The sequence below is a fragment of the Callospermophilus lateralis genome, chromosome 11 (genome assembly GCF_048772815.1).
Source record: "Callospermophilus lateralis isolate mCalLat2 chromosome 11, mCalLat2.hap1, whole genome shotgun sequence".
NCBI lineage: Eukaryota > Metazoa > Chordata > Mammalia > Rodentia > Sciuridae > Callospermophilus > Callospermophilus lateralis.
The window spans coordinates 53,110,638-53,136,503 of NC_135315.1; the positions used below are offsets into that span (position 1 = coordinate 53,110,638).

The following is a 25,866-nucleotide window of genomic DNA, read 5'->3' on the forward strand; positions in this document are numbered from 1 at the left end:
ATCAATTAAGACCTACCATTCCTATTTATTAGCCTCCTTTCTTCTGCAAAGATCTCACCCATTCACCACTTGTTTTTTGGTGACTCAACTTACAAATTATTTTATTTGCTATCATTATTCTTTTTGATGCTCAAAATTTTCTTGATTTAACTGGGTTCAGTGGTGTGTGCCTATAATCCCAGCGACTTGGGAGGCTGAGGCAGGAGGATCACAAGTTTGAGGCCAGGTGCAGCAACTTAGCAAGCCCCTATTCAAGTTAGGGAGGCCCTGTCTCAAAATAAAAAAATAAAATAATAAGGGCTGGGGATGTAGCTCAGTGATTAAGAGCCCTTAGGTTCAATCCCCAGTACAAAAAAAAAAAAAAAAAAATTCTAGGTTTAGTTAGTGAAATCCCTTCAAACTAGCTATTGTACCCTTTGGTTATAACCTTTTAATTCTTTGAGCACCTGCTTATTTCCTGACACATTGTGGTCTATGCTCATTTGGATTTTCTGCTCTAGGCCTAGAATCTATTGCTTCTTAAAGGGGTCTTAAGTTTTTTAAGTGGAGAAATGGCATTAGAACTCAAGGCCTAAGTGCTAAGTTGTGCTTTTTACTATTACAACTATGCAGAGTTAAATCTGTTATATAGACTTAAGGGAAAAAAAATAAATCAAGATTCATATTGACAATTCTAGTTTAAATATGATATTTAGGATTTTTTAAAACTTTGTATTTATGTATCTTTTTCAGTGAAGTCTTGCTTCCTAATAACATTATCATAATTATTTATTTGTCTTTTCCTATAATGCATACAAAATAGTTTCAATATTAAGATGTTAAAATAGTCACTGAATGGAATATTGCTCAGCCATAAAGAAGAATGAAATGATGGCATTTGCCAATAGAAGGATGGAACTGGAGACTATCATGTTAAGTGAAATAAGTCAATCCTAGAAAAACAAAGTCTGAATGTTCTCTCTGATATGTAGATGCTAACGCACAATAAGTTGGGGGAAGGGAAGAATAGAAGTTCACTGGATTAGACAAAGGAGAATGGAGGGAAGGGTGGAGGGATGGGAATAGGAAAGACAGTAGAATGAATTGGACATGACTTTCTTATGTTCGTATATGAATACACAACCAGTGTAATTCCACGTCATTCAACCACAAGAATGGGAAGTTATACTACATGTATGTATAACATGTCAGAATACACTTTACTGTCATGTAGATCTAAAAAGAACAAATATAAAAATATACATATAAAAATGTAACTGAAAATATAAACCTACTTGGTACATTCTGAGATTTCTTTGCAGTTATTTTGGTCCCTAGGCTATATCCTAAGCATGGAATATTGTGTTCATAATTGTTTGAAATAATTATTTTCTCTGCATAGTCATCTTATGTTCACTTGTTTATATTAGTGTGAAGGATTTTTCACCATTTTCTCTGATTTGATTATTTTTTTCTCTTTCTACATTTTTTGGTGCATTATAGTTGTACATAATAATTTGCTGTTACATATTTGTACATGCACAATATAATAATATAATATGGCCCATATCACTCCCCAATACTTCCCGTCTCCCTTCCCTCTCTCTGGCCCCTGGTCCCTTTTCTCTACTGATCTCCCTTTGATTTTCATTAGATCCCTGCCCCACCACCTTTCTTTTCCTTTTTCCTCTCTAGCTTCCACATATGAGAGAAAACATAAGACCTTTGACCTTCTGAGTTTGGCTTAGTTTGCTTAACATAATGGAGTCAGGTTCCACTCATTTTCCTGCAAATGCCATAAATTCATTTTTCTTTATATCTGACTATAACTCCATTCCATATAAATACCACATTTTCTTTATCTGTTCATCCGTGGATGGACACCTTGGCTAGTTCCATAGTTTGGCTGTTATGAATTGTGCTGCTGAAAACATGGATATGCATGGATCACTACAGTATGATACCACTCTTTAATTCTTTAAGAGTGGTATAGCTTCATCATCTGGTGGTTCCATGCCTAGTCTTTTGAGAAACCTCCACACTGATTTCCATAGTGGTAATATATATGTCTTTTATCTTTATTTGGAATATACATCTTTATATTTGACATAAAAAATATAAATAAAAATATAAAATATAAATATAAATCTTTATATTTCCATAGTGGTTATGTATGTGTGTGTGTGTGTGTGTGTGTGTGTGTGTGTGTGTGTATATATATATATATATATATATATATATATATATATATATATATATATATCTTTAATCTTTATATGGAAATCAGTGTGGAGATTTCTCAAAAGACTAGGCATGGAACCACCAGATGACCCAGTTGTACCACTCTTAAAGTATTAAAGAGTGGTATCATACTGTAGTGATACATGCAGATCCATGTTTACAGCAGCACAATTCATAACAGCCAAACTATGGAACTAGCCAAGGTGTGTATGTATATATACATACACACACACACACACACACACACACATATATATATATATTGCAATTCCATCAACAGTGTAAAAGTGTTCCTTTTTCTCCACACCCTCTCCAGCATTTATTATTGTTTATATTCTTGATGACTGCCGTTCTGAGATGAAATCTCAGTGTAGTTTTGTTTTGCATTTCCCTGATTGCTAGAGATGTTGAATATTTTTATGTATTTCCTAGTCATTTGTATTTCTTCTTTTGAAAAGTGTCTGTTTAAATCACTTGTCATTTATGAATTGCATTATTTAGGGTTTTTTTTTTAGTTCTTTATATAGTCTAGATTCTAGATTTTAGTTCTTTATATATCCTAGATATCAATCTTCTGTCAGAAGAGTAGTTAGTTCTCCCAGTCTGTAGGTTCTCTCTTACATTCCTAATTGTTTCCTTGACCATGCAGAAGCTTTTAAATTTGATTCCATCCCATTTACTAACTCCTGACATTATTTCCTGAGCTTGAGGGGTCCTATTGAGAACTTGTTGCCGGTGCCTATATGTTTTCTTCTAGGAGTTGCATAGCTTCTGGTCTAATTCTGAGGTCTTTGATCCATTTTGAGTTGATTTTTGTGCAGAGTGAGAGATAAGGGTCTAGTCTCATTCTTCTGCATGTGGATAATCAGTTTTCCCAGCACCATTTGTTAAAATGGTAGTCTTTTCTCCAATGTATGTTTTGGGCACCTTTTGTCAAGGATCAAGACTGTAGATGTGTGGTTTTGTCTCTGTGTCTTCTGATCTGTTCCCTTGGTCTATGTGTCTGTTTTTATGCCAGTACCACACAACGTTTGTTACTATAGCTCTGCAGTGTAATTTGAAGTCAGGTATTGTGATGCCTAGAGCATTGCTTTTTTTTGGCTTAGAATTGCTTTGGCTATTCCAGATCTTTTATTTCTTTCAAGTGAATTTTAGGACTGTTTTTCTAGTTCCGTGAAGAATGTCATTGGTACTTTGATGGGGATTGCATTGAATTTGTATGTTACTTTTGGTAGAATGGCCCTTTTTTAAAACTATATTAATTCTTCCTATCCATGAACATGGATGGTCTTTCTTTCTTCTGGGGTCTTCTTCAATTTCTTTCTTCAGTGTTCTCTAGTTTTCATTGTAGAGATCTTTTGGTTAAATTTATTCCTAATATTTTTAAAAAGCTATTGTGAGTGGTATGGGATGGTTTTCCCCATTTCTGTCTTAGCAGAATCATTGTTGGTATATTAATTTTATTTTTAATACATAAAATATTGGCAAGGTTTGAAAACCAAAACTACATAAAAAAGATCTCTGACTCTTGACACTACGTCCTCCACCCTATCCTTACCTATTCCCTATAAGCAATTAGTTTGATTGTTTTCTGGCTCATTCTTTCTTTGTTTTATTTATCATTGTATCATATTATTATTATTATTACCTATTATTATTTTGTTTATTATTCTCTATTTTCCATATCATTTATTATCATTTTTATAATTATATCTTGTTTCTTGTTGCAAAACTAAGCAAATAGGTAAACATGTTGTTCCCCCTTTTCCATATATATATATATATCCTGTACAACATACCTTACTATTTATCTTATTTTTTTTCCACTTAACAACATATCCTGGAATTCATTGTATATAATTTTCTAGAAATATGTATTCACAGCTGCTTGTATGTACTTCACATTATGTATCTATCACAGTTTTCTCAGCCCTATTCTGTGATGATATGGGTTATTTCCAATCTTTTATTCTTAATAATGCCATAACCTTTATGTATACATTTTTTCATATTTGTGGCAGTACATCCTTTGGAAGATTACTAGAAATGGGATTACTGGATTAAAGATATATATAAAAGACACACACATACACACATATATCACAAAGAATAAAAAGTCACTAATTAATGTCACAAAAAAGAAAATATAGAATTAAAAACTAATACAAAATAAGCCAGAAAAAGGAGAAAAAAATAAATTAAAAAATGGGACTGAGAGAAACCCGATGGTTTTAAACTCAACTAGATAAAGAACCACCTTTAATATAAATGTTCTAAATCAGGTTGTATTAAGAAGAAAAATCAAAGCAAAACCCAAGTATATGCTATCCAGAGAACATTTACTTTACAGACTATGGTTAAAATTTAAAAGATGAAAAAGAGGCATCCCATCCCCCCCCAAAAAAAACTAATCAGAAGAAAGGAGGGATGGCTATTTTGATATTAGACAAAAGAGCTCTTAGAGTAATGTATATTACTAGGATTATAGAGAGATGCTTTATAATAACGAGTAGACAAATTCTCCATGGGAACATATCAGTCCTAAATCTTAATACCTAGTAACAGATTCTTAAATCTCACGAAGTCCAAACTCATCAAATTTAAGGAAGAAATAGAGGACAAAATAATGATACCAGTTCCACACAAACTATCCAAAAAAAATTGAAAAGGAAGAAATACTACCCAACTCAGTCTATGAGGCCATCATTAGATCAGAAAAAAACATTACAAGAAAATAAAATTACTGACTGGTATCCCTCAGGAGCATTCACAAAAAAATCCTTTTTAGGGGCTGGGGATGTGGCTCAAGCGGTAGCGCGCTCGCCTGGCGTGCGTGTGGCCCGGGTTCGATCCTCAGCACCACACACAAACAAAGATGTTGTGTCCGCCGAAAACTAAAAAATAAATATTAAAATTCTCTCTCTCTTTCTCACTCTCTCTTAAAAAAAATCCTTTTTAGCAAACTGAGTCCAACAATATGAAACTTATATATCATGACCAAGTGCACTTAAACCAAGAAGGCAACTTGTTGGTCTGATTCATCTGAAGATTAATCAATGAAGTTCATCATATTAACAGACTAAAAAAGATGATCTAGGTGATTCTTTGAATAGACAAAAAGAAAGCATTTGACAAAACTTAACCTCCATTCATGATAAAAATTCTCAGTCTTTAAGGGAGAGAATGGAGATTTCTCAATTGGATAAAACCATGGTAGGTTGAATAATGGCCTCCTAAAGATGTCCATGTCCCAATCTCCAGAACCTGTGAGCATTTACTTTATATAACAAAAGGTCTTTTCAGATATGATTACGTTAAGGGTCTTGAGATAGGGATGATTATCTGGGATGATCCTGGTGGACCCATGGTAAACAGGAGTGTCCTAAGGAAAGGGGATAGTGGGATTAGGGATCAAAGTACTGTCAGAGAGGAGAGAAGATGCTACACTGCGGACAGTGAAGAGATGGGAAAGAGGAACCAGAGAAAATAATTATAGACATAGAAATGGCAAGTATATATATTGTTTTCTGCAGCCTCCAACAGTTTGTTATGAGCTGAAGCTGATTTTGGACTTCTGACCTCCAAAACTATGGGAATTAAGTCATATTATTTTAAGTCATCAATTTTGTGGTACTATGCTACAGCAGCCACAGAAAATCAATATAAAAGGCACCTTAAAAACCTTGTAGCTCACATCATATTAATTGGTGAGTGACCATTTTCCCCTAATATCTTTCACAAAGAAGTTATTCCATTTTTTTCCTACTTCTATTCAACATTGTCCTGGAGGTCCTAGAGAGAGAAACAGGCAAAGAAGGAGGCAAAGGACATAGAATTTGGAAAAGAAGAAATAAAAATGTTGTTATTCAAATATAGCATGATCATCCATAGAAAAAAAAATCCCAAGGAATCTACACTGAACACTATTAATCCTAATAAGTGAATTTAACAAGTTTTCGAAATACAGAACAAATACAAAAATCAACTGTATTTTCGTATACTAGCAATGAGTGATTGAGAATTGAAATTAAGAAAATAAAAACAGCATTAAAATATGAAACAAGTAAGGATATATTTGACAGAAGATTTCGCTGAACAAAATTTTTAAAACCTAACTCAAGTGGGGGATAGACCATGGTCATGGACTTAATAATTAAGATGTCAATCTTTCCAAACTGACCCATGATTTCAATGCAATTCCAATAAAAATCCAAGAATAATTTTGGTGAAAATGGACAAGATGATTCTAGAATTTATATGAATCTGTAAGAGTCAATACGACTTTGAAAGAGAACAAAGTAGGAAGACCTAACACTAACTCATGCTACTAAGAAAATTAAAAGGAAACACACAGAATGAAAGAAGATACTTGTAAGACAAGAGATTTGAACCTAGACCATAAAAAGGACATTTGCAACTCAAAAATAAGAAGAGAGACAGCTTGATTTAAAAGATGGACGAGGGGGCTGGGGATGTGGCTCAAGTGGTAGCACGCTCGCCTGGCATGCGTGCGGCCTGGGTTCGATCCTCAGCACCACATACAAAGATGTTGTGTCCGCCAAAAACGAAAAAAATAAATATTAAAAAATTCTCTCTCTCTCTCTCTCCCCTCTCTCCCCTCTCTCTTTAAAAAAAAAAAAAAAAAAAAGATGGACGAGGGCTGGGGATGTGGCTCAAGCGGTAGCACTCTCGCCTGGCGTGCGTGCAGCCCGGGTTCGATCCTCAGCACCACATACAAACAAAGATGTTGTGTCTGCCAAAAAACTAAAAAATAAATATTTAAAAAATAAAAAAATAAAAGATGGACAAATATTTGAATAAATACGTTACTCAGTAAAATATACGGATGGCAAATAAGCAATGGAAAGATTCTCAAGATCATATTTTTTAGGAAAGTACAAAGTATAACCATGGTGAGATACTACTACATACCACTAGAATGGTTAAAATTTAAGACTTATTGTACTATGTATTGGGGGGAATGCAAAGGAGCTCATATGAGGCTGATGGAAATGTAAGTTGCTACCACTTCTTTAGAAAACAGTTTGGCAGTTTCTTAAGAAGTTAAACTATACACCATACTCTTCCACCATTATATTTCTAGGTATTTATCTGAGAGAAATAAAAACCTATATCCACACAAGAACTTGCACAGAAATGTTAATTAAAAACTTTGTGAAAGCCCAAACTGAAAACAATCCAATCGTCCACCAGTAGGTAACAGGATAAATAAAGTGTGGTATTTTTCACACTGGAATGCTATTCAGCAATAAAAAAAGGAACAAACTATTGAAACATGGTATGGCATGAAGGAACCTCAAAATAAATACTCCAGATGCAATAAACCTGACAAAAGAGTAACATGTCAAAATAGTCTGTTTATATAAAATTTTAGAAAATACAAACTGATCTCTAATGACAGAAAGCAGAACAGTATTTCCCTGGGCAGGGGGTGAATAGCAGTGAGCTAGGGATGGGGGCAAGGGGAGACATATCACAAAGGGTCATGAGGAAACTTTTGGGGGAGGTTATGGGAATGTTCATTATTTTTCTTGTGGTGATAAAATCAAAGATATACTCATTTGTCCAGACTTATCAGCTTTTAAGTACGTACAGTTCACACATATTTATAAATCATACTGACATATCACAAATTATGCAAAGAAGTTCAATACCTAATTTGGTAGATATTGAGTATTTACTGTGGGTGTTTGCACAGAAAGTCATTGAGAAGCCTAATCTTCACTGCAATATGCATAAAGGATTGAGGGAGAAGGTGGGACTCCAATGGAAAATCATGCTTAATAACACAGAATTTCTAATAAGTGGTCTCTGTTCACGTTCAGGCTATCCTGGGACTTAGAGAAAACATGGCTCTGTTCTATTGGGCCGTCTTCCAAAAAAAAAAATCATCTATGAAAAATTATTCATCCAGACAGAAATTTGGCCCAATCCTCTAGGGAGGAGGACTCAGAGACTCCCAGAATAGCACTCCCAGGGACAAAGAGCTTGTCCTCATTTCCCAGGCATGCTCTTGTCCTAGACACAACTCTGTTGTGATATGGTGACTCTTGGTGCATACATCATGGGGTGAGACCCTCGGTGGGCTCTGAGATGTGACAGAGAGCAGTCTAAGCCACCCTGCCTGGATGTCAACAAGCATAGCAAAGGAGAGAGATGTAGAGGCATGTTGGGGAGCCTGGATGCATCTCAGTCGATGCGTAGACCCACAGTGGCCCTGGGTATGTGGTTGGGGATTGTAGGCTCTGTCTTGATCCTCATCTGTCCTTCCTCTGTGTCCCCAGGTGGAGAATTACGCCTTGCTGTCCACTCTGCAGCTGATGTACACGGTGGGATACTCCCTCTCCCTTATCTCCCTCTTCCTGGCTCTCACCCTCCTTTTATTCCTCCGGTGAGTAGAACTCCTGCAGACGGACAGATGTACAGTCAGGCATGCACCGTGGGGTTTGCTCAGTGGCTGCCTCGGGAAGATTAGGCTGGCTGATATCACGGTTCCTCAGAGTTGGAAGGGACCTGAAAAAGTCTTCAAGGCATCCATCCCATTTTGCAGATGAAGGAGAAGAAAGGAGTTATCGAAGTCCCAGGGAGAGGCATTGAACTGTGATTGGCCATAAAACCAGACTGACACAGAGCTAGACCGTGAATCCAGGACTCCTTTGCATTAGATGCCATCTGTGCCCTCACCCTGATCCCTGATCCCACTCATCACTACCCCACCCACTTCTCACCACAACTCTATCAGAGGCATTATAGTTACAGACGAGATTCAGAAACTTCCTTCAAGGCAAGTGGATGGTAGAGCTGGGATTTTAACCCAGCATCTTTGAATTCCACTTAGCTATTAATTACTTAAGTGCTTCCTCCCAGCACTTCACATGCATCAAGTATTTTAAATCTCTTCCCAATTCAAGTTAAGATTCATTCTGCTCCTAGGAGGTTAGTGTTAGTATTGCTCCCTTTTTATAAGTGAGTTAACTGAAATATGGAGAGATAAAGTAACTTGTCCAAGCTCAGAGCTCGTGGGTGATGGAGCCAGGGTCTGAGCATTTTTGCTTGTACTGTCTTTCGGAATTCAAAGCCTCCATGCATTTTACTAAATCACATTATTAGGTACTGCCCAAGTAAGATATTTACAGACCCACTGGGGAGTCCTCAAAGGCTGTCCAGTGGTCTCAGCCCGCTAAGAAACACAAGTGAATATTACACGGCAGAATGAGCCCTCAACCCCAGTGGCCAGAGACAGAATGGAACCCTGGAGATGATGTGGGTGCTAGTTCTAGGGTACCTCCTACTGGGCTCTGCTAGCCCCAGGTCTGAATCCCGTCTGACTCTCTAACCCCAGAATGCTCCATGGTTCTTGAAGCAGCATCCAGACCATCTACCCCACCAAGAGATCAATTCTTGAGCTATGAGAGAATTCTCATATATACCCACTGACTACCTATGACCTCCCTCTACACCTTCCCAAAGTCCCCGAACCAATCCAGGATAAAATAACTATTCAGCCCTGCAGGAAGTAATGCCAGCTGGGTTGACCACGGATCTGTTTTGCCTCGGACTCCAGAAGGAGCAAGGCTCAGTCCCTGCCCTTGAACGGCCCGCTGTTTGGTAATGCAGGAGGATGCATACATTATTAAATACAAGGACCTGCCTTTAATATAATATAATAGTTTAATATAATAACTTAATTTAATTCCTTTAATATAATAATTGCCCTAAACCAAAGTAGGATGGGGTATGTGCTACGCCAGAGGTGTAGTGGTGGAAAAGAGTCCCTTTGGCTAGAGAGACTGAGAATGCACTGTGTCACATCAGCTTATATGACAAAGAGCCAACAGGAGACTCCAGGGAGAGGAAATGAGCTGATATTTTTCTGGACACTTATGAGATGCACTTTACATGAATTAACTGATTTAATTCTCCCCCACGCCTCTGAGACCAATGCTCTTCTTCTCAGAGGCAGTAGAGCCTTGGACAGCCATACTTTGGCCTCAGAGTTTCTAGATTTAAAACTCAGCTCTATTAATTAATGAACTTTAGACAGGCAACTTAGCCTTCCTCCTTCACTTCCACCATTTATGAAATCAGGGTAATGAGACTGCCCACTCTTCCAGTGATGCCAAAGAGGAAGGACACCCACAAGTTCACGCACATGTAAATGTCTTAGAAAATGGCCTGGCACAGTGAACATGTTATATAAAGATAACTATCATTACCCTTATGGATAAAGAAAATGAGGCACAGAGAAGTAAGATCACATACCCCAGTGGTCCAATTCTGGAGCCTTTACTGGAATCTCTATCTTTAGTGGTAGATATGCAGGTGGGTCAGGCATGGACCTTTTGGCCCCAGCCATTCTTTCCTGAGGGTGACACTTGTTTTCCTCTTTGCACAGAAAGCTCCACTGTACACGCAACTACATCCACATGAACTTGTTTGCTTCATTCATCCTGAAAGCCCTGGCTGTGCTGGTGAAGGATGTTGTCTTCTATAACTCTTACTCCAAGAGGCCAGACAATGAGAGTGGGTGGATGTCCTATCTGTCAGAGGTAATCCCCTTCCCTCCTCCACCATCCAAATTCAGCCTCCCATCAGCTGGGTGAGACTTGGGAATCAGAGGGCAGATGGGTGGGGCTCTCTGGCTAGAGAAGCAGCCTGGGATTTCAAAACACAACAGCCTCTCAAGAGTGGGCCAGTTGAAGGGATCCAGAGGCAGACAGGCTCACCTATGGCTACTGCGTGTCCTCAGGTGGGAAAATTTTTCATCTGTAATCAAAATCTTGATATTGGTATTTTGTATTTTCACTCTTTTTCTTTACTCGTTTTGGATTAGATCCATAATTGTAATTTTTTATAATTATTGAAAATTTATGAAAATTGAAAATCTATGGAGATCATTTTTTATTATGCTAATAAAGCAGTAACCTGTTAAACTAACCTTGCATTCCTGGAATAGATCAGATAAAGTTTTGATAGATTAAACTTCCTCCTGTATTACTGGATTCAATTTGCTAATACTGTTTTTGTTTAGCATGTCTTCATTGACATTTGTGAGAAAGACTGGACTGTCATTTTCTTATGATGTTTTTATCAGGTTTGGGTATAAAGTTTGTGTGGACTTTTTAAATGGGTACATGTTCCCTATTTTACTATTCCCTGGAAGAATTTATTTAAGATTTATGTTATTTCTTCCTTAAGTGTTTGATAGATCATACCAGTGAAGCCATTTTGACCCAGAGTTTTCTGAATTGGAAGGTTTTAAATTATGGCTTAGTTATGAATTCTATGTTCAAATTTTCTATTCTGGTATCAATAGTAGTAAAGACTTTTTCTACTATCTTTTCTATTCCCCTCCCCTCCCTTCCTTTTATTCCCCTTTGTTTAATCCAAAATACTTCTGTTTTTCCCTGACCCCCCTTATTGTGAGTTCACATCCACATATCAGAGAAAACATTCAGCCTTCAGATTTTGGGGGATTGGCTTATATCAATTAGCATGATATTCTCCATACATTTATGGGCAAATGCTATAATTTTATTCTTCCTTATGGCTGAGTAACGTTCCCTTGTGCATATATAGCACATTTTCTTTATCTGTTCATCTGTTGAAGGGCACCTAGGTAGGTTCCATAGTTTAGCTTTTGTGAATTAAGCTGCTATAAACATTAATGTGGCAGTGTCACTAGAGTATGCTGATTTTAAGTCCTTTGGGTATAAACCAAGGAGTGGAATAGCTGGTCGAATGGTGGTTCCTTTCTAAGTTTTCTGAGGAATCTCCGTATTGCTTTCCATAGTGATTGTACCAATTTGCAGTCCCATCAGCAATGTATGAGTGTGCCTTTTTCCCACATCTTCACTAACATTAATTGTTGCTTATATTCTTGATTATTATCCTATGTGCATATATGATTACATGATCAATGTAATTCTACATCATGTACAACGAGAAGAATGAGAAGTTATATCCCATATATGTATAATACGTCAAAATACATTTTACTATCATGTATAACTAATTAGAACAAATAAAAGTTCCATATGCAAAGTGCTTCTTTTCTATTAAATATGACAAAAGGATATTCATAAGCTGCTCTATTTTCTAGTTCTATCATTTATCATAAACCATCACCTCAAAACATTTAAAAAGCCTAGGTGTTTCAAAATAAGGATACAACTTCATCCATGATAAAACTGATGCTTTATAAAAAAGCACATATAGCAAAATAAGCCAGTCCCCAAAAACCAAAGGGTGAATCTTGTTTCTGATATGCAGATGCTAATTTACGATAAGGTGGCGATAAGGTGGGGAGAGACTAGAGAAAAATAGAGGTACTTTGTATTAGGCAGAGGGGAGTGAAAGGAGGGGAGGGGGCATGGGGGTAAGAGGGATAGAGGAATGAAATGACATTATTCCCTCTGTGCATATATGACTACATGACCGGTGGGATTCTACATGCACAACCAGAAAAATGAGAAGTTTTGCTCCATTTATGTATGATGTGTCAAAATTCATTCTACTGTCATGTATAACTAATTAGAACAAATAAAAATGTGTCTGACCAAAAAATGCACATATAGGACTGGGGTTATAAATAGAAAGCCTCTTCTAGATAGAGAGAGTCTAGGAAAGAGACTTTTCTATTATCCCTGCTTTACCCCTGTAGTCCTAAGGAGGATAATGATCTCGGCTAGTTCTGCCTAGAATACTACATTATTTTCTAATTGTTTACCTATACCTGATTAAAAATTTATAAATTGTTCTTTCATTAAACCTTTGTCATATTAAAATTTTTTTCTAGAGACTTCACATTCTATATTATTGCTGTCTCCCTGAGATGATCAGCAAAGGCCCAGGAGAGAGAAGAGTAGGGGAGAGGGTTTGTGTCCAGGGAGGCATTTCTCTGTTCACTTGGGGTTCAGATGCTGGGAAAGCCAGCACTCACCCTCAGGTGTTCTGCCCTCTGCAGATGTCCACCTCCTGCCGCTCCGTCCAGGTTTTCCTGCACTACTGCGTGGGTGCCAACCACTTATGGCTGCTGGTTGAAGGTCTTTACCTCCATGCACTGTTGGAGCCCACGGTGCTTCCTGAAAGGCGGCTGTGGCCCAGATACCTGGTGGTGGGTTGGGGTGAGTAACGTGACCTCCAGCCTCTTTTCCTGAGGACCAACTAGAACACTGGATCCCGATAGAGACTTTTGTTGCAGTTAGAAAACCAGCTGGAAGATGGTCTCTCAATGATAAGAGGTTATGAAAATAAGGGTCTGTGTGGACCTATATGCTAAGGGACACATTAGAAAATCTGAAAGATCTTTGGTGGCATGATACAATTAATAGTCCTCGTATGCTGTTCTCAACTGCATTACTCTGCTTCTGATGCCATAATAAAATACTTGTGTGGCTTAAACAACAGTCGTTGATTTCTCGTGGTTCTGGAGGTTGGGGAGTCCAGCATGGTCAGTATGCTGGCTTTCTGTCCCTGTGACCAAATATGTGAGAAAAACAACTGAAAGGAAGAAGAATTAATTTTGGTTCACAGTTTCAGAGACTTCAGTTCATGGCTGGCTGGCCCCATTGCTCTTGGCCTGGGATGAGACAGAACATCATGGTGGAAGGTGTGGTGGATGAAAACTGCTCAGCTCAGGTAGCCAGGAAAAAAAATGACAGAGAGTAAAGAAGGGGTAGGGGACGAGGAACGTCCTTCCAGGGCACATCCCCAGTGACCTACCTCCTCCCACTGGACCCCACCTCCTGCAGTTTCTACTACCACCCTATTATGCCACCAAGTATTTAATCCACTCATGGGTTAATCCACTGATGAGGAAAGAGCCTTCATGATCCACTCACTCCCCCAGAGCCTCACCTCTGAACAGTGCTGCACTGGGGAATCAAAGCTTCAGTACAGGAGCCTTTGGGGAATATGTCAGATCTCACCCATAGCAATGGGTTCTGGTGAGGGCTCTCTTTCTGAGTTGCAGACTGCTGCCTTCTGATGTATCCTCACATGGTAGAGAGCGAGAGAGAGAGAGAGAGAGAGAGAGATCAAACTCTATAGTCTCTTTTTATAAGGACACTAATCTGCTATGAGGACCCCACCCTCACAACCTCATTTAAACCTATTGACCTCCAAAGACCCTAACTCCAAATATGGTCATATTGACAGGAGGGATTCAACATATGAATTTTGGAAGGACACATTTTGTGTTTTGTTTTAATTTAAAAAATATGACCAAGAGGACTGGGGTTGTGGCTCAGTAGTAGAGCGCTTGCCTAGCATGCATGAGGCAAGGGGTCTGATCCCTGCATCAAACAAAATAAACAAATAAAATAAATTATTGTGTCCATCTACAACTTAAATATATGTATATGCATATACATATATGTGTGCATATGTACATATACATATATATATATATATATATATATATATATATATATATTTTTTTTTTTTTTTTAATTTCAATGACCAAGAGTATTCAGATGTGGAACCCATACCTTCACAAAACTTTGGAGAATTTGATGCTGCAGGATTCATAGGAAGTAACCTGGACTCACGACTCAGGAGATTTTGATTAATGTCCTTGGATTTATTCTAAACTGTTTTGTGACAGGTGGCAAATCCCTTCTCCTCTGGGTTCTGGTTTCTTGTTATAAATTAATGCATGGGCCTGTGCCACTCCAATTTTCCCTGTCCATGATTCCAGGTAGGGTTTTTGAGTTTTAACCAGCTGTTCTGGGTCCCATCAGGCTGGGTGGGAGCCAAGCAGGTTTGGCCGACCGTCTCCTAACCCTGTTTCTCTGTGTTTTCTCCACAGCCTTCCCTGTGCTGTTTGTGGTGCCCTGGGGTTTCGCCCGTGCACACCTGGAGAACACGGGGTAGGAAATTTACTTTGGTTTTAATCTTTCCTGAATTAATAATTCCCAGATATGCCCCAATATAGAGAGTTGCATCATTTTCCCAAAGACAATATCCAACTCTTCCCAATTTGTCCATGTAGAGCATACTGAGGGATGTAGATAACGTAAATCAAAGGTCTTGTAGTCAATAGTTCATTCATTTAGTTACACAGGCAAATTACCACAAAGATGCTGTGCAGGTTAGCTATGATGTTAGATAGGTAAACACATAGCCTAGCAATAGATATTACGGCCTCGTTCCTAGAAAGAAAGAAAAAATAAAGCAGAAACAACAAAAATTCACGAATGCCTATTAGAATGAGAATCATTGAACAAATTGTAGCAAACTTACTTTGTGGAATATTATGACAACACACAAACAATATTATGACATACAACACACAAAACAAATTAAGTATTATCTTTTGACTTTTAGGGACTAAATCTCTCTCTCTTTTTTTTTTATTATTGGTTGTTCAAAACATTACAAAGCTCATGACATATCATCTTCCATACATTTGATTCAAGTGGGTTATGAACTCCCATTTTTACCCCAAATACAAGTTGCAGAATCACATCGGTTACACATCCACATTTTTACATAATACCATATTAATGACTGTTGTATTCTGCTACCTTTCCTATCCCCTACTATCCCCCTTCCCCTTAGGGACTAAATCTCAATGGATATTTTAAGCCCTTTGCTGAACAACGTATATGATATGATTCCATTTTTTCCTCCAAATAATCACCACCCAAACCACATACATATCTATACATATGTATTTATATTTGAATACATGTCTATATACACCATATATCATCCCATATACGTATATGTGCCATATATATGCCACATAAGTGAATAATGCTTTACGTATATTTCACATATATATTTTATATGTATATGCCGTAATACCTATATATATACTATTTAGTGAAGTAATGAGAAACCTCTAATTAAGGATTTATGTCTGTATGAACATGGAGAAAGGAGGAAGAACCCATGTGCTGAGCCGTTAAGATGGAAGAGCAATTTCATGATAAGAACCATCAACAGTACCAGTGCTAATACAAAGGATTTTGATCCTGTTTTCCGCTTGTCCCATCTCTTGGGACAATGCTTGAAGGGGCGCCTCCTCTGAACATACAGCCTTGTCTCATTTTCGTCTTCTCCTGCCTGTTCTTTGCCCTTAGATGCTGGGCAACAAATGGAAATAAGAAAATCTGGTGGATCATCCGAGGACCCATGATGCTTTGTGTAATGGTAAGGAAGAGTCTACCCACTTCTTCCCCCTCTGAGCTCAGCGGCTGTGGGGAACACCCCCATTCCTACATTCCCCCAGTTCTCAGGCCCTTGAAGAAGGAACCGCTGAGCTGTGAGCAGTTTCTGATGAGCGAGAAGTTAGAGACTTCCACTTGTTCTGGTTCAGACGTTGACTCCGAGTTCCCTTGCGAGTCTTCTCTGTGTTTTCAGTTATGTAAAGAGATCTCAGTCAGCTCCAGGATCCTGTACTCAAGGGCTGTGACATGGACATCAGCAGGAAGGAGCCCAGTGACAGCCTGGCTATATCTTAACACCATGAGCAGGAGGGAGGAAGAGACCAAAGAAACTACTTCTAGAGGGAAAAAACATATGAAAGCTATCCACAATTTCTCATGGGTAGTAGAATCAGGAAATAGATGATGCTCTGAGACCTCGAGGCCAAAAGGCTTTGATCTGTTGTGGTCCAAAATATTTTGCTTGGGAAGAGGTGACTGACCTGGAGTCACAAAGCCCTTTAAGTGACAGTGTGCAAAAATAAAATCTGTCAATGAAGCTTGAGGGAAAGGGCAGGGAGTCAGTCAACTGTAGGAAGACTGCAAGATCCATGAAGGCCACAGAAGGTCTGCACCCTAGACATAGCACCATCGCCTCTGGGTGCCTGTGGGGTGCTGGGAGCTATGCTCTACTGACTCTCCACCTCATTGCTGGATTGTCCTTTTTTTTTTCCATTTTATTTTAATTAAGTGGCGTCATGAAAGAAAAAAAAAGCTATTTTCTATTTTTTTAATACTTATTTTTTTTAGTTATAGGTGGGCCCCATGTCTTTATTTTACTTTATGTGGTGCTGAGGATCGAACCCAGAGCCTCATGCATGCCAGGCATGTGCTCCACCTCTGAGCCACAACCCCAGCCCCCCCAAAAGCTATTTTTTAAATAGAAGAATATCAACATTTGTCAATAATGGATGGCAATTCTCTGCTCAGACCTGTGTGTGACCTGGAAAGGATAATATTCATAGAGATGGCAGGAAAACCAAGGGTGAGGAGAAGACCCAGATTGTAAGGGGGCTGCGTCATGTCTTGCCTATGAGGTGGCACACGTGCTTCTGGTATCTTCTCTCCAGCAAATATCCATGGAATAAGTTTATTGAGTGTCTGCCACTTAGGCTAGCTTCTAGAAAGAACAGGACATTTGGCTCACAGTGGCAGCCAACGAGTTCTAAACAAGAACCTGAAATTTGCTGGGGCTGATGCAGAAGCCTGTATGGGATCCAGGAGGGATACTAAGGGTGGTGTTTACCTGAGTGACCAGTACAGCTGCCCAGAGATGTTCATACTTGGCTCAAGATAAGCAATGGGTCACCAATGAAGAAAATGGCAGAGGGAGGGAATTAGAACCTAGGGGAGTTTGAGCCAAGGTAGTGATGTCTGAAAGAGTCTTCAAAAGTGAAGAACCCAGGGTCCAGCTCTAGAGGCGATACACATTTTTTTGGGCAGTAGTACAGTGTTGTGGTAACAGGTGCCAGCTGTCACCCAGTCTGACCTTTGGGGATGAACTTCTCCATCTTTCCAGTGTCCTCACCAGTACAATAAATATAACAGCACCCACCTCGTAGGCAGTTGGGAAGACTGATTTAATTCAAATACACGAAGTCCTTAGAATGGGTGCTGGTACGTAGAAGGCACTTGGTAAATGTTACTGGGAAGTGACAGGAAAGAGGTGGGTGCTGGGACCCTGACTTCACAGTGTGACTGCAGAAGAATGGATTGTGGAGAAGTGGGACAAGGGAAAGAGGAGGCAGGGCTCACAGTGCCATGAGTGGATTGTGTGGTTGACTTCCTTTGGAACATTTGCTCTTGGCCATGTGTCCAGTAACTAAAGAGGAGAATAAAGGAGGAGATAAGCCAGTAGTCCTCACTGTGATGGAATTCAGGCTCCATCTAGCTGTATCCTTAGTATTTACTCCATAGTCTTCTAGAAGTTATATCAATACCTCTCAAAACATCTCCAACTTAGAATCACTGGAGTGTCTCTAAAAATGCCTTTAGCCTGAGTCCCTCCTCCAGATACTTTTGTTTCTCTGATCTCAGCAATGGGGATTCTAATGTGCAGCCAAGTTGAAAAGAACTTTGTTATACCCTTGCTCTTCAAAGGGTGACCCAGGAGCACCAGTGCCAGACTCTACTGTGTTTGTCATAACTTCAGATTTTCAGGTCGCCACTCCAACCTATTGGGTCAGACTCTGCATGGTAACCAGACCCCCCAGGTTTTGGATGCACACTACAGTTAGGGAAGCTCTTTGTCCAGAGCTGTGGTCCTCAAAACTGGCTGTACTTTGGAAACACCACAGTGGCCCGGACCAACCACGTCAGAAATTCTGGGAGTGGACACCAGGGCAGCTGTAGTTTCAAAAGTTCTCAAATGATTCTGATGGATCCGGACCTTGCTACTGGGAAGTGGTGGAAGTACCTAGGAAAGAGGTGGGTGCTGGGACCCCAACTTCACCGTGAGATTGAAGAAGAAAGGATTGTGGAAAAGTGAGACAAGGGGCAGGTGAGGTAGTGCTCACTACTGCTCTGGACCTCGCCCCTTCAGCCTTTCATGGCTGTCCAGCATGCTCATTTCTCCTGGTGCTTCCTAGTTCCTAGAGTGACATTCTCTCCTAGCAGGACAAGAGACTCTACTCTATTTCTCACCTTGGATAAAATAAGCTTTGCCTGCTGTTATTTCTACAAGTCCAGTCATGATTGGCCCCACAATCATTGCCGCAGTCTGGCTGGGCACAATTCAGGAGCCACTTGTCAAAAGAAACTAACTTTATTTTTAGAACCACACTCGCGGAACAAAACAGCTCCTCAGGAAAAAACCCTCAGGGCCCATCTGCCACCACCGGCTTCCCACCAGCCACACTCTCCAACCACCAGCCTCCACACCTCCCACAATCCTCCTGCTCTTGAGGCCAATTGGCTGGTCGCATGGGCGGAGCCAAAAAAGTCCCCCAATGAGCAGCTCCATGGTCTGAAAGGGCAGGGAAACAGCCCAATGAGCATCACCGCAGAGGAGCCAATCAGCTAGATGTTGCTAGATGTTGCTGGGGCCCCTGTGAGCCAATCATCAGCTGGTAGTCTGAAAGGGCAGGGAAACAGCTCAATGAGCATCTCCACAGAGGAGCCAAACAGCTAGGTGTTGCTGGGGCCGCTGTGAGCCAATCATCAGCTGGCAGTCTGAAAGTTTGCTGGAGCCCCTTCGGCTGTGGCTCTCAACAATCATCTTAGTTCACAGTGGACCCTTATCTTCCCATCTAAACCTTCTCCTCTTCCTGTTCATCCCACATAGGAAAACCATTCATCTATCCAGACAAGCAAGCCACAAACTTTTGTGTTCTCATAGCTTTGCCTTCTTTCTCCCTGCCACATCTACTCAGACTTCAAGTCTGGTCAATTCTTCTTCTAAAGATCCTTCCAAGTCATCTTCTCCTTAATTACATTTTCACTGCTTTTATTCAGCCCTCTGGGATTTCTTGTGAAGACCTCTGCAAAAGCTTTCTGTTTGGTTGCTCTTCCTTCTATTCTTGCCCCCCCGCAATCCATCTTCCATATTGGAGCCAGAGTGATCTTTTTGGAGTCAAATTTTGGAGTCTCTCTTCTACTTCTGACTCTTTGACTGGTCACTATATCCCTCGATTTGGTTTCAAACTCCTTAGTAGAGTAATCATTGCCATTCCTGTCTGCTTCCCCAACCACAGGCACCCTGCACTCTATTTTATTTTTATTTTTTTAAAGAGAGAGTGAGAGAGAGAGAGAGAGAGAGAGAGTGAGAGAGAGAATTTTTTTTTAATATTTATTTTTCAGTTTTTGGCCGACACAACATCTTTGTTGGTACGTGGTGCTGAGGATCAAACCCGGGCCGCACGCATGCCAGGCGAGCGCGCTACCGCTTGAGCCACATCCCCAGCCCATGCACTCTACTTTAAATGGAGAAACTCAAAGTTCCCCAAATCCAATGCGGTATTTCACTTCTCCCCTGCTTTTATAGTTCCTCTTCCTGTAATGTCCATCTGATGTCCTCACACCTGCCTAGTTAGTGAACTCTTTCTCCTTGGAAACCAAACTATTAATTAATCTATTGCCCCAAATAATAAAAGTCAACAGGCATGCCTGGGAAGGACCATTTCACAATCATTCTCAGGCCTATGAACGTCTTAGAGAGGACACTGGTAAAGGATCACTGTCTGTGTCTACAGAGGCATGGACAAGAGAAAATGAGCTTGAACAGAAATGGGAAAAAAAATTCTCCCTTGGTCAAAGGAAAGGGTACTTATTTAATCATGAACTGGAAAAACACTGACATGAATGTTAGAGAAAGGTCTTTCCTGAATGGTAGGAATCTCAACCTGATGCTTTCTCAGCCCATATAGCGATAGGAGTCTAGGATTTTGTGCATTGATTTGAGGGCTTCCAGAAGAGTGGAATCTGTACGTCCTATCAAACATGAAAGGGAAAATAAAATCCTTATAGTGGAGTGGAAGAAGCTGATCTAGGAGTAAGGAATCCTGGCTTCACGACTAATCCGTGATGTATCCTTTAGCCAAGTGAGTTGACATCTCTGGGCTTCTGTTTCTTCATTTATAAAATCAGAATTGGACTAGACTAATGTTTCTCTACTGAGCTATGTAGCCCTATCTGGAGACATTTTTAGTTGTCACAAGTTGCAGGGGCAGTTTGCTACTGACATGGAGTGGGTGAAGGCCAGGCATGCTGTACAACCTCTTATAATATGCAGAACAAATAAGTCTGCTGTCCCCAATGTCAGGGGTGCTGAAGTGGAGAAACCCAGTGGCAGTGGCTGCACAATAGAACAACCTAGGAGGCTTGCGGATTATCCAGCCTAGACTCCGCCATGTAATCAAAACTCTGACTAAATGGAGATTCCTCAGTACTGAAGGCTCACTTATCTATCCTCTTCCATTGAGCATCCACTGAGCACTTTCTCTGTGCTTGGCTTGGTGCTAGATACAGAATTTCATAGTTATTATCCTAAGTTCCATCAGACAATGACTGAACCAATATCTGCCTTCATGTTTGGTCATATGTAACCACACACTGCAGTTTCTAACAATACGAATTGGTGTAACTCCAACTCCAAAGGAGAATTCTCTGAACCACAACATGGAAGGATTGGGTCCTTGAATGACTGCATGGAGCAGAGCTCCCCACAGTGCACTTGATTGTGACATAAGCCAAACATCATATCTTTATTGTGTTGAAAAAATATTTTGTGACCTCTACATATATTCAATTTAAACCAAAATACCATAAAAGTAATGTAATAATAGACTGAGCTGGTAGCACTTGGTATTTTATATTTCAGGATCTTAACTTTTTTTTTTTTTTATCTTGGCCATATTTGAACTTGGGCCATAATTTCTGGAGCATAGAGCAGAGGTTTCTGGGAAATATTCAGTCCTGCATGGTGAACACAGCATTGGGTCCAAGGAGAGTCTACTCTCCCAGGATCCCTGGTAAGCATGCCCAGTTGTCACAGTTGGGCCCCTTCCACACCCCCATGCTGAGCCTTCCTTTGCTGATCAGTGTCTGGGTTGAAGTGAATGCATCTCAGCTGAATGTCCACACCCACTGTCAGACTCCATTTGCTGCTCTGTTGGTACAGGATTTCTCATATTTCCAAAATGTCCATAATGTGACATCTGAAGAATCCAGGTATTTTGGTGGTCGTTCTCCAGATTGGAAAATTCCCACCTCTCCCTTTGTATAAGACTTCACTACTTAACCGATCATCCCCGAGTGTACATTTTGAGTTGAGTCATACTGACTAAGACTCGTGTCTTAGTCTCCCTTACCCCCATAGATACAGCCTTGATTAGTTCAGTCCTTCAAGGATAATCTTACACATTCCATGGAACCAAATCCACAAGATGTTCTCTCCAAACCATGGGTCCAAGGCCCCATCAGTCTGGGGATGATGCACTGGAGTCCTCCACTTGGATATTTATGTGATTATAAGCATAATAATATAACAAATATTATTCTATAACAAATATACTTAATCTATATTTAAAAAACACCAAAAATAGTCTTATAGAATGATTACATTCTACCCATATCCTTATCCTTGGAATTCAGAGACTGGCCAGACTGAACACCTATTAAATAGCTTTTTTTGTGTGTGTGTGTGTCAACAAATCGAATGGGACTCTCTGTTGACCTCATGAAGTTAAAGCCATCCATCACTCACTCTCATTGAATCTCCTCTGATAGTCTAAGAACTTGGGAAAACTGAGAAACTGGTAAAAACAGTCTTCATTGGCCTTTTCTCTTTTTAGGTCCTATGCCCCACCAGGAACTTGGGATTTTCAGCTGCCCCAGGTTTCCGGAGACATCTCCTTTTCTGAAGGGGGGGATCTCCCTGCATGCCGTGCATTTATTGAAGTTTTCCCCTTTGGAAAAAATGAATGAAGGAATGAGAGAAAGATCTCCTCTCTCCTCCCCCAGCCATTCCCTCTCTTCCATGGGACATGCACATTTTAGCAAAGCTTTTAGAAAAGATATGTTTTGGCCGAAAGGAGCATTTCTAAAAGCAGGCATTTAGTCTACATGGCAAGTCAGAGGAACAGGGGCTTGGGGAGAGGTGGGAGGGTTTAGGGGTACCCGAGGCCTACCCCTGAGCTCCTACTATGCTGGCAATCACCTCAGCCAACCTGGAGGTACAGATCTGTGCACAGATTCCGGGTTGCCAAAAATTGCCACCAAGAATGTTATATCTGGGAGGACAGCTGTACTGTGGGGGACCTGGAAGGGAGCCTGGTATTTCTGAGGTCCTAAGTGCCCCTGACCTGGTCACAGAATCCTAAAGGAGTTGGCTTGGTTCTTGAGAAAGTTCCTCCTTTAGGTCCTTTCTCACTGTGCACAAATGAAGACTAGCACCAGCCAAATAGGATGGTGGACTCTTGTCTCCTTGGAAGCCTAGAGGAGCAGTCTCCATGGTAACCCAAGATGGCGCTTTACTCCATGTCAGTAAGGAAGTGCTTCCTCCATGCGGCCTGTGGGTGGATGCTCACTTTCTCTTGTCTGGTCTCTGGAAGACACCAAGCACAAAGCATCCATGTCGTCCTTGACTCGACCCTTCCTTTCCAAGGAGACAGTCCTGACTGAAACGAATTTGTTGAAAGATGTGTCTCCCGGCTGTTGAAGCTTGCTTTGTGAGAAAAATGTCTGCGTTCAACAAATCCCTTAGCCAGGCACCCAGGGTTTTTCTCTTTATGATGAGAAACAGAGATCCCATTAAAAGGGGATAAATTACTTGGTTACGTTTAGTTTGTATTTAAATTTTTCTTTTTACTAAATATCCTTTGGCTGGGAAATTCCATCATTCCTGTTGGCTTACGGATTAGATAAATAGCTGCTTGCCTGAGTGAGCTTTTTAGCTTTAAGCATTAATTCTCCTAAGGCTGGTAGAGCAGGTGATAGCAGGTATAGGTTAGGTTCTGCAGGCTGTGTTTCAGTGTGTGGTCAAACGATCTTATTTTTGACAGGGACATTAGTCCCGTGCAGGATCAGTGTCTGTAGAGACTTTGTCCCATGAATTGTCACCTGATCACCCTTTCCATGGGCTCCTTCTCCATTGCAATGGAGAGACACTATTAAATCTTTCAATCTTTTTTTTTTTAAATGTTTATTCTTAAGGTTTAGGTGGACACAATATCTTCATTTTACACTTATGTGGTGCTGAGGATCGGACCCAGTGCCTCGTGCATGCTAGGCGAGCACTCTACCACTGAGCCACAACCCCAGCCCCCTAAATCTTTCAATCTTAAAATAACAACTGCACCAAAAATTTCTTGCATCTCTGCAAAAAAAAAAAAAAAAAAAAAAAATACCAGGGAACAACATGGTCTCCATTTCATATCCCGAGTCTACTACTACATACAAGCCTCTTAAACAGGGTTGACAGGATCTCCCCACATTTCATTAAAAAAAAAAAAAAAGCATCACCGCCTTGCTTCTCTTAGTGAGACCCTTGATGCTGAGTTCTATGTAGCCTTTAAAACCTTCTTCTCCTCCTGATTGGGACCTCTCTGCCGAGGTGCAAACAAATATCTAATGGCATGGGGGCATCTCTTATGTTCAGAACGACTGGACTCCTCCTCTTACCTGCGATCTTCGCCCCCTCACGGGCTCCCTCTCTTGGTGAACGGCACCACCACACATTGGAGATCCAGAAACATCGGGGTTATCTTTGACTTCACATCCAACCAGTTAGGAAGCTCATTTGACTGAAGCCTCCTAGTAATTTCAAACCAGTCACCCTTCTCCATCACGGAAATAGCAGGGCAGCAGATAGGGTTCACCTCTCCATCGTCTCCCCCTCCCGGGAACTCTGAAACTGCCTCCCATCTGGTGGCCTCCTCCGATCTTGTCCCCATCCAATCCATTCTCCACACGGATGCCAAAATGACCTTTCTGAAATGCCGAAGCACGAATCTGACCAGGTCACTTGCCTGCTTTGAATTTATCACTGGCTCTCCATTGCTTTCAGGAAAAAAAAAAAAAAAAAAAAAGCTCAAACTCCTTAGCAGGACCAACGGTCAGTTGGTCCTCTCTCCCTCTCTAGCCTCCTCTTCGCTGTCCAAGCCCACACTCAGTACATCCTCAACCACTTGCTCTTCTGCACCTCCAGGAGGCTCATGAGCTGTCCTAAGGATGGAGTGGAGGACTGGCTCCAAGAGGTGAACACACACCACTGACAAATGGCGCTGGTTGGTGGCCAAGGGATGCCATTCTCCAGTGTGGGTCTCTCTGCATTTCCATGGGCTGTCTTGGGGCCTACACAACCCGGTAGCTGGCTTCCCCCAGCAGGTGTTTCAGGGGAAACCATTCTTTTGAGGGCCCTACAGTTACCTACCATCACTTCCTCTTGCATCATTACACAGAAGTCATTAAATTTAGCTCACATGGAGGAGGGGACGTTTGAAAGGAGAAGTGTCAAGGAATTTGTGGGTATATCTTACCTCTTCTACCAAGGTGGACAACAGAGGGCTGGATGTGTCCCATCTAGGACAGTTAAGAAAAGTGTTCTATGGAGTGGGGAAGATATTCTGACCGGTGAACCTTATGTGGCAGCAGGACCTCAACTTAGACACCAACAGGACTAGAGTCTTGTTTTGCTTTTGTTTTTCTCTGTGGCTGTTATTGTTTTTGCAGAGCTAGGGATTGAATCCAGGGCTTCACACATGGTAAGCAAGTGCTGTACCTCTGAGCTACATCCCCAACCCTTTTTAAAATTTATTTTTGAGCTGTGATCCCAGCAACTTGAGGCTGAGGAAGAAGGATCCTAAGTTGGAGGCCAGTCTGAGCAATTTAGTGAGATCCTGCTTCAAAAAAAAAAAATAAATAAAAAAGGTTGGGGATGTAGCTTAGTGGTAGAGTGCCCCTGTGTTCAATCCCA

The 25,866-nt window shown here is 40.6% G+C and overlaps 1 protein-coding gene across 1 annotated transcript in view; it reads left to right on the forward strand.

Annotated features, from left to right (window-relative positions):
* Glp2r (glucagon like peptide 2 receptor) overlaps positions 1 to 25,866 on the forward strand; it is a 77,971-nt gene that overhangs the window by 31,408 nt on the left and 20,697 nt on the right. The window contains exons 5-9 of the mRNA XM_076870967.1: positions 8,526 to 8,632; positions 10,637 to 10,790; positions 13,208 to 13,367; positions 15,053 to 15,113; positions 16,332 to 16,401. Of these exons, the coding sequence (XP_076727082.1) occupies positions 8,526 to 8,632; positions 10,637 to 10,790; positions 13,208 to 13,367; positions 15,053 to 15,113; positions 16,332 to 16,401 (552 nt within the window). The remainder of the gene's footprint in view (positions 1 to 8,525; positions 8,633 to 10,636; positions 10,791 to 13,207; positions 13,368 to 15,052; positions 15,114 to 16,331; positions 16,402 to 25,866) is intronic.